At 40.3% G+C, this 15,627-nt stretch overlaps 1 protein-coding gene across 3 annotated transcripts in view; it reads right to left on the bottom strand.

The window, feature by feature from the left end:
- The window catches only part of Arhgap32 (Rho GTPase activating protein 32), a 340,655-nt gene that overhangs the window by 28,795 nt on the left and 296,233 nt on the right, over positions 1-15,627 (bottom strand). For all 3 annotated transcript variants that reach the window (XM_045146281.1, XM_045146280.1, XM_004665482.3), the window contains one exon: positions 10,639-10,788. In XM_045146281.1, the coding sequence (XP_045002216.1) occupies positions 10,639-10,788 (150 nt within the window). The remainder of the gene's footprint in view (positions 1-10,638; positions 10,789-15,627) is intronic.

Below are 15,627 nucleotides of genomic sequence, written 5' to 3'. Positions count from 1 at the left end.
GGCCTTGTTTCCACTTTGCTCTAGTTATAAAATCCTCATATATGTATAGTAGATTAAAAACAAGGACTCTTGAACTTCTGACCAAGATGGCAACCGCCTAGCTGCGCTGAAAATCCCGGAGAAAGAAAGGTAAGACATTAAGGGTACACTGGGGCTTTTAGGGGACAGAAATCTCCAATAGATTGTCAGTGAGAGGGCACGGAGGGGGGGGGGCTTGAGGGAATCGTGGATCCCCTCGGGGGTGGGTAGCCCACCCCTCCCCCCAAATAGCCTCGTGTCCACTGCCGCTGCATGCTGATCTATCCCCACATGCGGAAGCTTAGACTGCTCTGCACACTTGCCCATCTATTGCTCCAGCCACCATGCTCAGCGAATCCTGGCAATAATAGGGAATCCCTGATTCCCTAAGGAGCGGGCAGCCCACCCCTCCCCATATCCACAGTGTAGCTGCCCACAGATTGATCCCTGCACATGGAAGTTTAGACTGCTCCGCCCACTTGCTCACATACTGCTCCTGCCTGTACATTCAGCGAGCCCATTCTCACAGCAACTGCCACACAAGCTCAGACTGTGTCTCCTACTTGCACTCAGGTTCCATCCCCTACCTGCGCCAGCCATCTGCCATTGTCCTGTGGTGGGGGAGCGCAGACTGCTTCGGGTCCCAGAGTTCTCAGCCAGAGTTCTCAGTGCTTGGTACCTCAGTGTCCCTCCTAGATCTAATGCAGGCAGCTTTGCCACACTACCACTTGAGAATTCAGGCAACTTTGGTACCCCTGCCAGGTAGTAGCTAGGCGGCTTTGGCAAGTGAGAGCCAAAGCCCAGGCTGCTTGGCAACTGCCCCAGGCTGCTTCAGATTCCTGTTGCACTTGAGCCCAGGCTGATCCACCCACCTACTGCTCACACACTGTCACTGGCAGACCACAGTGCAAAAGTAATAACATGAAAAATCAAATGCCAGAAAATCCAGTTCGATCACCCAGTCCTACAATGAATGCATCTAACCAAAATATAGAAGAGTCATTAGGATCAAAACATCAAATTGAAGCTATGAGCAATACAACCCTGACCAACCTACTGGTAGAACCTGCAGGAAAGCAACAAAGGACCAATAATTGTGTGGATGCTGCCATCACTATACTAGAACTAATAGATAAGAAATTGGAAGGAATTCAAAGAGAGTTAAGAGATTTGAGGGAGAGTGAAAAAAAAGAAGACCTTAAAAATCAGCTGGCCATGCTAAAAACAAGGACTCTTGCTAAATGTCATTAATAACTTGTAAAGCAAATATATGAGCAGTCAATAGTTTCTTCTCCTTTATTTTAAAATGCTTTATACAGATAAGGATGAACTTGGTCTTCTGATCCTCCTGTCTCCATCTCTTGTGTGCTAGGTTTACAAGCATGTACCATTACATCGAGTTTATGAAGTTTTGGCACTTCATACATGCTAAATAAGCACTCTAGGAACTGAGCGACATTGCCAGCTCCAATATATTAACATTTTATATCAAATATCATTTTACTTATTTATTGCAATATCTTCACTATTAGCAATCCCACTTCAAACTTTTAAGGAAATTCTGTTTTAAGTATGTGCAGTAATAAAAAGCAAGTCTTTTGGAAAAAAAATGCAATGACCTCAAAAAGCTTTTTTTTTTATTTGAGAGAGAGGCAGAAAGAGAAAGAAAGAGAGATTAGGCATATTAGGACCTTCAACCACTTCAAACGAACTCTAGACACATGTGCCACCTTGTGCATCTGGATTATTTGGGTACTGGAGAATCAAACCTGGATCCTTTGGCTTTGCAGGCAAGTGCCTTAACCTCTAAGACATCTCTCCAAACCTCAATGACCTTTATAAACTTTGTTTTGCTTGACTACATTTTATAACCAGGGAATTCATGATTGCTATAACTATACCTTTTATTTGCCAAAAATAACTGATATGTTGGCACCTGTTGTAGTCAGGTTCATATGCTGGCAGAAATCACCCAACCAAGGGCAGCTTGTGGGGAAAAAGTTTATTTTCTGAGTACAGATTCAAGGGAAGCTCCAAGATGGCAGGGGAAAACTGTGGCATGAGCACATGGTAGACACCACCCCCTGGCCAACATAAGGTGGACAACAGGAACAGGAGAGTATGCCAAACACTGGCAAGGGGAAACTGGCTATAATACCCATTAGCCTGTCCCCAACAATACATTGTGTCTAGGAGCTGTTAATTCCTAAATCTCCATCATCTGGGAACCTAGCATTCAGAACACCTAAGTTTATGGGGACACCTGAATCAAATCACCACATTCGGCCCCTGGCCCCTATAAACTAATAACCATCCATGATGTAAAATGCAATGCATTCAGTCCAACTTTAAAAGTCCCTGTAGTTTTTTATTAATCCCAATGATGTTCAAACATCCCATAATCCAAAGTCTTTTAACTGAGCCATAATACCAAAACGTAAACCAAAAAAACCCACAATGGCACAGAATACACATTCACACTGCAAAAGTTGGCATTGGGCATAGCAAAGAAATATTTAACCAATACAAGATTTAAACAGGGCAAACATCAAACTCTATAGTTCTAAATCCAACAACTCTAGTCAATGAAGAGTCTCCAAGTCCATCAATTCTAACCAGCAACAAGTCTCTGGAGTTCTAATTCTGCCCCACCAGCTAGACTACTTACAGTCCTGGAAAACTTCATCTGGGGCCAGCAGCTCTCCTTGGCAGCCATCTCATGTTCCCTGCATCTCTGTTGGGTCTCCATTGCAATCCACGGTTCATCCTCATGGCTCCATGGGGTCTGCCTGCAGGCATTCAGCAAACCTGCTATACACTGCCCAAGGCCATTTCCAAAACACAAGAATGTGTTGCAAACTCAATGACCCTCTCTTTCCTGCATTTCTTATACTCTTCAATACCAAGTAGGGTGCCAATTTGTTAAACCAGGTAGGAATAAAGGAGACTTTGAAGAACAGGACACTCATTGAGCCCACAGGCCCTTACAAAAGAGTCTACATTCTTCCAGTTGCCCCAGTGCAGGTCAACTGGACCAATCTCAATGGTTGTAATCTCTCAATTGCAGCTGAACAGGGCAGCAGTTTCATCCAAAGATTTCATTTTTTTTCTGTGCCATATCCCTCTGCTCACACCAGTCTGTTTCTATGCAAAACAACCTTGCACAACTTCTCAGGACACAGGCATAACAGTAAGCCTCTCAGATAAACTTCTTCTAGCCCAGTGCAGACAAAGCTCCTTTTCACCCTCATAAGCCAAATCTCACAGTTCATAGTTCTTAACACACATCCAGATATTTCAACATTGATCAGAATAGTCCACCAAGCTGTACTTACAGCACTTCAAGGCATCTCTCAGGCTAAGGTTTCAAATCCTTCCACATTCCTCTTGAAAAAATAAGCTCCAAAAGGCCAAAACCACACAGTCAGGTATCTAGCAGCAAATGACACCACTCCTCAGTACCAACAGCATCTGTCTTCACCAATCATTCTTACTAGAAAAAGAAACACACTCAAACCTCCTATAGTCCAACTAAAACTGCTGGATGAGGTTTGAAAGCTAAGGAACATGGCAGAAACATATAGCAAAGCCTTGCCCATATTAATGATCTCTGCAAAGCAAGGCTGTACAATGCAGAAAAATTTTAAAAACTGTAACAAAAACTGACTCTACAATTAAGGATGACTATGTAAATGACAAATCAGTAAATTCTTTGCACAAAAAAACAAACTGTCAGCAGTTCAGTTGCATAAGTAACTGGGTTGCAATCTTTAGTTAACTTAGTTATGACTACTGTAATAGCTGAAGCTTTGAAAAATCATCTTGAGTGAGCCCTAGTACCAGGAACTACAAATAAAGAGTAAATGAAAATTGGCCTGACAGGTTCCTACATGATTTCTTATAGCACTGTGCAGTAGAAATAGATCAGGTTAGTCATTGCTTTAACAAGAAGGTATCCAAAACTTTAGAAAGTGTAATAGGATCATCTCTCTATAAAGGTGATTATTCACTAGGAATACAATTCAAAGATTGAGTCACTTAGCAAAATATTATTCTAACATGAGCCTCTCTCTCTGAAAAATCTGGTGAAAAAGACATGACAGGGGCACTCAACATGCACCCAGAGAGAGGTTCATGTGTCAATAATACAGAGTTTACTTAACCTAGCGGGTGTGGCCTATTCTACATCTAGGTTGTGTGGTATGGCCCAATGATCCAAGGCTACAGACCTATGCAGCTTTGTACTGTTCTATTTTGGGACTAAAATGGAGACAATTATAGACTAGTGGCAAAATATCTGTATCCTTAAGCAGATAAAACAAAGAAATGGTAGAGAAAATATGTTATACTAAACAAAATTTAGCATAGCTACAGAGGGCACATACCATGAATGGGGTTTTCATGACTGAGGCCGCTCTGGGTGGGTCAGTGAGTGGGGAGGGCATGTAAAGGCATAGTATGGTGTTGATATGGTGATAGTCTTTATAACCACACAGGCTATACCATACAGGATTTATAAAAATATTTTGTTTTAATTAACTAATAGGCAACTGTAACTCCTTATTTTGTAAACTTCGAAAAATCTTTTTTGACTTTATACTACTTTGCTAAAATCACATTGTACGGCTGTATAAAATATTTTCTTTCTTTATGTCTAAGCTTTTTACTATTTTTAAAATTATTTATTGAACTTTTAATCTTTCTTCTTAAAAATGAAGACAGGGGCTTCTGGTTAAGTTGGCAGAATAGGAACCATGTGAAAGAAACCAAATGAAGAAGAAAAAAGATTCCATGCAATTCACCCTTTTTCTATAAAAATGAAGATGATAGAGAAAAATGAAGGTGATGCCAGATTCATCAAAATGACAAGAAAAGATAATCTGACTGTCCACTATGAGATGGGCTACCTTTACCTCATCCGCCCAGAAGAAACTGCAGAGGAAGTGGCAGCACACGCACTATTGTCACTGCAATCCTGACAACCAGCTCCAGGGCCACAGGCGACAGGTGCTGTATCAACCAAACCCATCAAAACAGAGATCTAGAAGCTACAGAGAACTCAACACTAAATCAGACTGCTAACAGACCTGCCATGGCTCAGGGAACATTGGGGAAGAGAGGGCAAAAAAAAAAAAAAAATAATAATAATAATGTAAGAGCCATGGAGTGGGAAGGAGTACCCTGAGTTATGGTTGCCCCACCCTTTTCCCCACAGAGACTGACTGAGGCCTTCATGACCACACAGTGAATACTATAGCCCAATTGAAGAGGGTCCCCAGGAAAACTGGAATGGTTATGAGGGGTTAAAAGAGTATATAAGCATTTATAACATAAAATGAAGGGCTGGAGAAATGGCTTACAGGTTAAGGTACTTGCTTGTACAGCCTAGCAACTATAGTTCTGTTCCACAGGACCCATGTAAAGCCAGATGCACAAAGCACATACATCTGAAGTCTGTTTGCAGTGGCTGGAGGCCTTGGCATGCCCATTCCCTCTGTCTCTCTTCTATCTCTCTCTGTTTTCAAAAAAGTAAGTAAACAAATAAAATATTTAAAAGAAGTTTAAAAAATAAAAATAAATAAAGTATGCTTCTAACTCCCATATATTGCTTCTAATCTGGCCCAATGCTAAATCATGACCCTTTATATATAAATCAAAATGAATCTACTATTTATTCATCATATTCACCATAATAAATTCACTGACATGAAAAATTGAAGACATACATGTGAGCTCAGCCTGACACAGGGTCAAGACCCTCAGTATAACTGTCTCCACAGTCCCATCTTGTCCCACTGGAAGGTCTCAGGAGCAGCATCACTGAGGGTGCTGTCACCTATGGTGACAATGCCTTTGGAATCCTTCTGAGTAACTGTGGAGGCTGTTTCTGAAGAGTTGCCTCTGTTTCTGAGTGTACAAGGTGATGGTCTTGGTTTATTTTTCTACTAAACTATACTTATTGGTAGGCAGATAATAGACCACAGGATCAGAAACTTTCACAGAGCTAGCTGAGGTGTGCAAAAGCTGTTCAATAGCCCTTACTTTTGCTTCTGTAGTTTCTTTTACTCTTGCTTCTTCTTCAACTGGATATTTCTGATTCAGTTCCACTAACTCCTCATTCACCAGTTCCTCAGCCCTGCCCTATCCAAACCCAGGGAAAAGCAGTTGGCATCTCCACTTTAGCCTTGCTGATTCCCCAACATCATCATCCTCTGCAAATCCTTAAGCAAACTGACCCTCTTGCGTATCTTCCAGATGCCATTATACATGCCACTAAGCCACCATGCCCACATAATGTTCTGCATCAATTTTGTATTGTTGATTAGAACTATTATCAGTCCTTCGCAATGCTGTGATAGCCTAAGCATAGGTCTGCCTCAGTTGCAGATCCTAAAGGCTGTTGTAAGTTCTTACTTAATACATCGGTTGAATCATGAGCTTGTGTTTGAATGGGAAACCACCACTTTGCAATTGGCATGGAGATTATCAATAAAAGACAATATGAAAAAGTAAAGGAAGGAAGGAGGAAGGGACAAATGGTTGAAGCATTATCAACAAGCAATGTCTTGCATAGTGAGTGAACAATTCTCCAATAGCACTTCTCTATTTTGCTAGTAGAGAAACTTGGAAGGCACACTGTATGAGGAACTGGGTCCTCCTGACTGGCTGACTTTGTGGCATGCTGCCAGTGTGTGCTCAAAGACATGCAAGAAGGCCGTGGGTTCACTGAGCCAAGTCAACATTGTTTCATTTGTAGCCATGCATGATAGTTGTCCTGTCCTTAAAGATCTTGATACCTGGCATTATCAGTCTTTTCACAATTGAAAGCTGCTAAATGGGCATGTGTTTTCAGAACAGGCAGGTTTTCTCCATAAAGATCTTTTCTGGAAAGCAGTTTCCCTCTACAATCAGTTCAAAGTCCTTCAGCCAGATACACATTAGCTCGCTCTGGTGCATTATGTACTTTCACATTATATAGTGAGTAATAAATTTTGAGTCACTTAAACCACTCAGAGCTGTACAACTTCAACACCACTCTGGGGTGGGGGAATCTAAGCTTTCTTTCCAATATTACAAAAGCCTACTTTGGGGATGTACTTCTGCATCTGGTGTCCAATGTGGTACTCTATTTGACAGAACCTGGTTAAGTTTTTGTTAGTCTCATTGTCTTTACTCAACCAGATCCTTTAATAGTTTCCATCATTTTCTTCTTGTTCTTCTGAATCATGGCAGTAGTGGATTGGAACCTCTCTGATTGGTGAGAAATAATCATCATTGACCTCCCATTTCACAGTCCTTCATCACTGTCATATTTCCAGTCAACCATGTGGCTTCTGACTGGAAACATTACCAGTGGCTTTTGTACAATTAGAGGTCATGACGAAAAACCCATGTGATTGAGCCAAGCACAAGAAAAAAAATATCCCAGTCAAGAGACATAATAAATATGAGATGTAGGAGGCTGCTGCTGGCAGAGTATGGCATATAACCATAATAAATAAAAATGATATGAACTAAAGGAGCGCCAGGAAGCAGAGAAAATGTTCAAGGGCAAACAGGGTGCACAGCTTGCAAAGGATATTGCCAGGAGAAGCAAAACTTTTAATCCAGGTGCTGGTTTGCCAACTGACAAAAAGAAAGGTGGACCATCTCCAGGGGACGCAGAAGCAATCAAGAATGCTATAGCCAATGCTTCAACGCTGGCAGAAGTGGAGAGGCTGAAGGGATTGCTGCAGTCTGGTCAGATACCTGGCCGAGAGTGCAGATCAGGGCCCAGTGATGATGGTGAAGAGATGGAAGAAGACACAGTCCCAAAAGGTCCTGAGCAGTGTGCCAGATGGTTGATGATTGGCCCTCTTGAGACAAATCTTGCTATTTCAGCATGGAATAACAGCCTTGTATCAGCAAAATGGAATCAGTCAGCATTATAGAATGCTCAAAACTGCCAGTGATAATTTTTTAATATAAACCTAAACTTCAGTTTTGTATAAATGGCAAAAATAAAGGCCATTCACTGTGCTGCCAAAAAAAATGATATGTTCCAAAATAATAACAAAAGTATAGCATATATATATAATATATGAAAATTATATACAGAAACAAACACATTATTGTATAAAATGATATTATGATTAAAATGCTAATATAATTTTTTAAAGTATCAACTAGTAGCATTAGTAATCATATCATTATCAAGAATTATGTATGTAGCCAGACATGTGCCTGTAATCGTAGCACTTGGAAGGGGAGGCAGAAACAAGAGAATCATGCATGAGTTCCAGGCCAGCTTGGTCTACATATTGAGTTGCAGATCAACCAGGGTAAACAGAGATCTGGCCTCAAAAAACAACAAACAAACAAAAGAATTACATACATATTATATGGCATGGATATATATATATATATACACACATATATATGTATTTATATATATAAATACATTATATATACATATATATATATATAAATAAATAAATATATATATAAATTTGCCAGCAGAGAGAAATAAGAGAGGCAGACAGAGAGAATGGGCATGCCAGGGCCTGGAGCCACTGCAAAAAGAAAACTCCAGATACATGTGCATCTGGCTTTACTCAGGTTGTCAGGCTTTGCAGACAAGTGCCTTAACCGTTGAGCAATAATCTCTTCATCCCTTAGATAATCATCAGCACAGTAGGTTAGTTTATACCAGCTTCACCAAAAACACATAGTTAATTATTACCCTAGTCTTTCTGTTTAGGGGATTTTTTTTTTTTGTTGTTGATGGGAATTTAACTCAAGGTCTGGAGCAAGCTAAACAGAGACTATTACTGAGCTCTATATGTACCCTTGTACTAGAATATATTTAAGCCAATGATGCTACTTTGCCTTAAAACAAAATCAATTCATACAAGCAGCTAATTTTCTTATGCTTGGGGAAGGGCTCAATGTCATAAAGTAGGCATTAATGTTTTACATACACACACACACACACACACACACACTCACTCACTCACTCTCATAGTTGTTTGCATGTGAAGTTTCCCCTCAATGCTCATGTGTTGAAAGGTTGGTCTCCAGCTGGTGGTCATATTAAAAAGTGATTGGAGCACAAGAGAACTAAATTGCCTGTAAGGATGTGGGGCTTGAATAGAAGAAGTAAATCACTGTGGGCATGCTTTTAAATGAAATATTTTGTCCCTGGTCCTTCGTGCCTCCCTCTTTTACTTCTAGGTCACCATTATGTGAGTAATTCTGTTTCATTACTGGCTCCCTACGATGCTGTTCTGCCTCATAACAAGTTCAAAGCAACAGAGCCACCCAGCATGACTTAAAATCTCTGGAACTGTTAGCCTCCTTTGTTTTTCTCAAATATCTTGTCAAGTGATGAAAATCTGGCTATCTTAGGCTACTTTTTTCTTTCTAAATATATATTATCATAAAAACCTCTCCTTATAACATGACTCTAAAGTCATGCTTTGGATTCTTATGCCTAGGAATACTTAACATCTGCACACTGTTTCAACTCAGCACAAAACTGACTTTTGCTTTGAATACTGCTTTAACATATGGTAGAACTAAATATCTCCAATCCTGTCTGATTTCTGTCTCATGTGCTCCATTGTATTTTCAATATTTGTTTTTCCCATGAGTATTTTTACAACAGAAATAATCCTCAGGCTTTTTGTTGCCTTTCTATGTTTTAGGAAACTATATTAAGCTGACACTAATTTAGGAAAAATATTTGCTTTAAATAGCATTTGGTCTACCTCTGATGAAACACAGTATAGTCTGTATTCATACAAGTCTAATGTTGTTCTTTCTTAGGGAAAGGGGGGGGGGCAGAGAACTTAGGTACACCAGGGCCTCTAGCCACTGTAGTCAAACTCCAGACATGTGCACCACCTTGTGTGCATACATCCCTTTAGGTGTCTGCCTTACATAGGTTCTGGAGAATTGAATCTGGATCTTTAGGCTTCACAGGCAAGTGCCTTAACCCCTAAGCCATTTCTCCAGCCCCTCTACTAGTTGCTTTTTAAGCAATCTGTAAGGCTTTCATTGAGATTTGATATTAAAGGTATTCACCAATGGCTTCTACTAATGGTTCTTTCCCATCAGAATTCAGAATCTGACACACCATCTTATCTCTGGTGCTTACCAACATCAGCAGACAATTTCTCATTATTCCAGCATCTCTAAGGCAGATGGGAGGAGAAAGGTCTATTTTAGAAGACCAAAAGAAGACTCCTCTTTTTCCTTTGCTCCTTGATTTCAGAATTTAATTATGGAAAAAGTAATATAAAATTTTATGCATAAAAGTAAAGAGGCCAGTTTTAGTGTTTAATAGTCTCAAAACTAAAATTATTTTTTTCCACAAATAAATTAAATACTATAGGACATGATAAGGAAGCTGGCCAATAAAGTAACAGTGATGTGTGCATGCCATGTTCTTCCTACCTGGATCACAATCACCTGTGGTGCTCAGTGCTTCCAAAGCCTCCTCAACTCTACACAGAGCTGAGCAGAGTCTGAACCAGCCACGGAACTAAACTGAAGCTCATCTACTCTGTAGCCTGTCATGTAAAACCAATGCAGAGAAGTCAGGAACTGCTAAAATAACTTTACACAACTTATTTTTACCTTCAAATCCAGAATTAAGAAGGTGCTCTCCGAGATCACAGCCAAATACTCTCTCTTTCAGGATCCCTCTCTGCTTTAGCTTCTGCTTTGTTGGACGTGACTTCATGAATGTTCGTAAGAAAGTAATGAGCTTGCCGTGCTTTTTAGACACTAGAAAAAAATTAATAAAAGGAAAATATCTTAGTTGTGGCAAGAAATTATATTTTACTTAGCATAAAAAGCTGGTAATTTGATAGGATAACTTCAAGATAATCTATTACAAATATACTTTATAATTTATAGCTAAATTTCCAGACCTCAGCTATCACTTGAACTTAAACTTCCCATGGTAGTTCTATTTCTATTCATTTATTATTTTTGTGAAACTTCCACACTGATTTCCATAGTAGCTGCTAGTTTCCACTCCCACCAACATATGACCAAGATGTATCACTTCTAGCCATACACTTAAAGGGCTCTACCTTCTACCACAGAAAAATGTACACATCCATACCTATTGCTGCTCTATTCATAACAGCAAGGAAATAGAATCAGCATAGATTTGCATCAACAATGAATAATGAAATATAGCACATGTACAAACTAAATTATTCATCCATAGAGAACGATCATATTATAATTGCAAGAAAATGGATAGATCAGGAAAATATTATATAAGTAAGGTACCTAGGCTAAGAAAGATAAACACAACATGTTTTGTCTCATGTGGCTCCTAATTTTTATATATGTACATTTATGTGTGAGTATATGTAGAGGCCAGAAAACTAGGAAGGCGACCATGAAAGAGGAAAAAAGAGGCTTCAAGAGAAAGGGTGTGAGGAGGGTAACATGTGATGTAAAAGTGGAATAAGGGCTACAGGGGAGATGGGGAGACAGGGAGATAGAGGACAATCTAACAAAAACTAGTATAAACTACCATAAGAAAACATGGTACTCTGTGTGCTAAGTTAAAAATTAACCAAGTTTAGCTGGGCATGGTGGCACACGCCTTTAATACCAGTACTTGGAAGGCAGAGGTAGATGGAGCGCCGAGAGTTTGAGGCCACCCTGAGACTACATAGTGAATTCCAGGTCAGCCTGGACCAGAGTGAGACCCTACCTCGAAAAACCAAAAAAAAAAAAAAACAAAAAAACCAAGTTTAGAAAAATTGTTAATTTTGTACTTTGTTCTCACTAGCCTGTGATCTTCTTTAAGACTGTGAGAAAATAAGTGTTGTGTAATTGATGACCTTAAACTCAAGCCTGGTGTGGTAGTTTGAATGTATATCCCCCATAGACTAAGGTATTTTATTAAAGCTTGTCTCCAGCCTCATAGCTGGAAGAGGTGTGTGTCACTGGGGGCAGATACTGGGGTCCAGCCTTAAAGTGTGTTGAAGGCAGATCTGGATTCCAGCCAAAAGGTAGGCAACAAGATCTGAGTTCTGCCTAGGTCCTTGTTGTTTCTGCCAGTTTTGTGCATGTTGTTTTGGTGTTTGCTGATTGTTTTGGGGGAGGGGGCACAGTGGAGATCAGCAACCTGGACCTGACAGATCGAGCAGCTGAGGTGCTGTGAGCTCATCAAGGAGAGTGAAGTCAAGGCCCTGTGCATTGAGGCTAGTGAGCACAGTGGCTCTGGGGGAAGGGGGCCCAACCTGTTGCTCAGGGGTTCTAGCCAGATGAAACCAGCTGAGAACTTGGGATTTGCCCCTAATGGAAGCTTTCCCCAAAGAGTAGTGGGTTGGCTGAGGAAAGACAAACACTTGAGTATTAGATGTGCTTTCTGTGGAGTTAAAGTGAGTTGCAGAAAGTACCTAGAAAATTCAGGACCCAGGAGGTTTCTTGGAGGGGCTGAGCTCTGGGACAGGCCTTAAAGAATAAGGAGGTGGTTACAGAACTTCAAGGCAGGAAAGCAAAAGACTCTGTGGTTTGTAAACTTTTCTTAGTCCAGCAGTCCTTAAAGAGAGGTGGTTTTGTACTCATTTTAACAAGTGAGAACCCTAATTGTTCAAAGTTAGCAGATAAGGAATGGAATCTGAGAGCAGTTCTTTGTGTCTTTATATTTTCAGCCCTTACTTCTAGAAGGTAGAGTTGGATCATTCATTTTTAGTTGACAGGCTAAGAACATAGTCAGAAAGCATCGTATGGAGGGAGATTCAACTCACAGTTCTATGGGAAATATAGTACAGGGTGTAGTGGATAAAGGGTTGGATTTCCAGATGCACTGACTCCAGGTTTGAATCTGCGCTCTGCCACTTGGAAACCATGCTGGTGATCTTGAAGTGTCTGGGATTCACCAAAGTGGAAGGGGATGCTTCTTACTGAGATGGTTATGAATTAGTGCTTGAGGTGACCTTAGCATAATAATAATAATAATAATAATAATAATAATAATAATAATGATAAAGGATTCAGTAGTTTGGATCAGCAATGGCTCAGCAATTTGTCTGTGTGCAGAGAGTGCCAGGGCCATGGAGAATGGATCAGTCCTGAAGATAGATATAGGGCAGATAGTTTATAAGATTTCCAAAGCTCATACTAAGAGGTGGGGGGGGGGAGTAGAGTTACCCCTGAAGGTAAAAAGGGCAGGAAAATTTGCACTTGCTAGATATACAAGATAATCTAACTTCTTATCTCTTGCTTAGTTCCCCTAGACCTACAAACAACAGGCCTCCTCCTGGGAGGAAGATCTTTCATAGGGTTTAACCATTGTGGTTGGTCAAGTTCAGCCCTTGGAACTTGGTGCCAGGGCTAACTCTTCCTGAGACAGCCCCTACCCCTAACCAATCAGCTGGCCCTCTGGTTCACCTGAACAAGAAGACAGCCCACCACCCTAAGGTTATAAATACCTTAGCAAGATGAGGGCGGGCTCTCAGATCACTTGGGAACTTCCAGTTGTGAGTGAGTTTCCCTAGGCTGGGCTTGGGCTGGCTTTGCCCAGGCCCAGGCCTAGCCCGGAGGGTCCCCTATCCCTTACTTTCCTTTATCCCCTCCAGCTCCTCACATGGCAGAGTTCCTTGAACTTTCTTTTCTCTTTCTTTCCATGCCTTCCATGTGGAATCTCTAGCCATGTGGGTGCCTTTCCTTGGCTCTGTATTTCCCTTAATAAATATAATAATTTAATAATTATCCTTCTCGGGTTTCTTTCTTTCTTTTAGTAATTTTTATTTATTTATTTGCAAGCACAGAGAGATAAGAGACAGACAGAGAGAGAATGGGCATGCCAGGGCCTCTAGCCACTGCAAACAAACTCCAACTGCATGTGCCCCTTGTGCATCTGGCTTATATGGGTCCTGGGGAATTAAACTGGGTCCTTTGAGTTCATAGGCAAATGCCTTAACTATTAATCCATCTCTCCAGCCCTCTCAGTTTTCTTTTTTTTAATACAACTCTTTGACTAAAATTAGAAACATACCTAGGGTTTGGGGTGCAAGAACTTTCCTGGACCCTTAGCACCCATGTTACAATACTAACAAAGGCATGAAAGATGGCCAGAAGATAACATGACATGGTGAAGGAGACCAAGAACCAGGATGGGTGCCAGAAGATATTATCACTGTGTTGAGCAGAAGGATCAGCTGCCTGATGCATGGAGATATAAAAATGTGGTCAAGGGGTGGGGTGATGGCTTAGCTGTTAAGGCACTTACAAAAGCCTTGGAAGCAAGTGCAATTCCCCAGTACCTATATAAGCCAGATGCACAAGGTGGCACATGCATCTGAGTTCATTTGCAGTGGCTGGAGGCCCTGATACAACCATTCTCTCCCTCTCTCTTTCTCTCTCAAATAAATAAAACATAAAAAAATGTGGTCAATGAAAGCAATGAAATGGTAATATGATGAGACACACCCAATCATCAAGTTTTAGGAAAGCTTCTTCTCTCCTGATGAACTCTCTTTAATGGAAAAACTCCTTTCTAAGAGGAAATAAGAGACAGATGAAAGGGACCAGGTAAAACTAGTAGACTTTGATCCAAATTAAGACAGACAGTGAAATTACCATGGTGACGCATGAGGGTGATGAGTATCATACCAGCGTGTTAGACCTAGCTCTTTAAGGTGCCAGGGAATAACATTTACTGTTGGCATTTTACATATAGTGAATGAGTGAAGGACTTGAGTCATAATGTGCTCTCTACTTGGTATTTTTCCATTTTAGTATTCAACTGAAGTTGCACTTTAAAATTAAATGAAGAATAAGTACTAATATAAAAGCCCTGACTCTGCCCTGTATATATAATGACTTCAGTATGCCAGATAAAGTTTAATACCTATAAAAATGACTACTTTAAAAAGTTCCCTTCCTCTAGCAACTTTCTTCTTCTTTGTCTTGGTTTTTGAGGCATGGTCTCCCTCTAGCCCAAGCTGACCTGGAATTCACTGTGTAGTCTCAGGGTGGCCTGGAACACAGGTATCCTCCTACCTCTGCCTCCCAAGTGCTGGGATTAAAGGCATTTGCCATCATGCCAGGCTTTTCTTCTATTTTAATGAAAGGACAGATTCCTGAGTTGGGTGTGGTGACATATGAGCATACATTCCCAGCACTAAGGAAACTAATGCAGGAAGAACTTCAGTTAAGGAGTAGCCCAAGTTACAAAGTGAAACCACCTCTTCCCTCCTCTCCACACACACATTAAAAAAAAAAAAAAAAAAAAAGGATACATGCCATTTTATATATTTGTTATAGATATTGCTTGGCATTTTATAATTATGCCTTTTTATAGTTATTTTTGAACAGTATGATATTGAATAGTAATTACTAGTATATTAATTTCTTTTACTTCAAATCTGATCTTTTCTTAAACTCAACAGTTTAACAGTTTTCTTAAACTCAACAGGACATGAGTTTCTAGTCTTTATTTTTTTTAATAGCGTGTATTAGCTATACAAAAGAACAGGTTACTGAGAGACCAGAAAGAAATAACACGTAACTAATTAAACAATGACACTGCCATTGTAGGACAAACCATTGTGAACAAAGGAGGATCCCGGGCTCGGCTCAGATAAGGAACTA

This window comes from Jaculus jaculus, chromosome 3 (assembly GCF_020740685.1).
Source record: "Jaculus jaculus isolate mJacJac1 chromosome 3, mJacJac1.mat.Y.cur, whole genome shotgun sequence".
NCBI classification, from domain to species: domain Eukaryota; kingdom Metazoa; phylum Chordata; class Mammalia; order Rodentia; family Dipodidae; genus Jaculus; species Jaculus jaculus.
The sequence above is the reverse complement of the archived record's forward strand: the minus strand, read 5'-3'. Positions and strand labels throughout refer to the sequence as shown.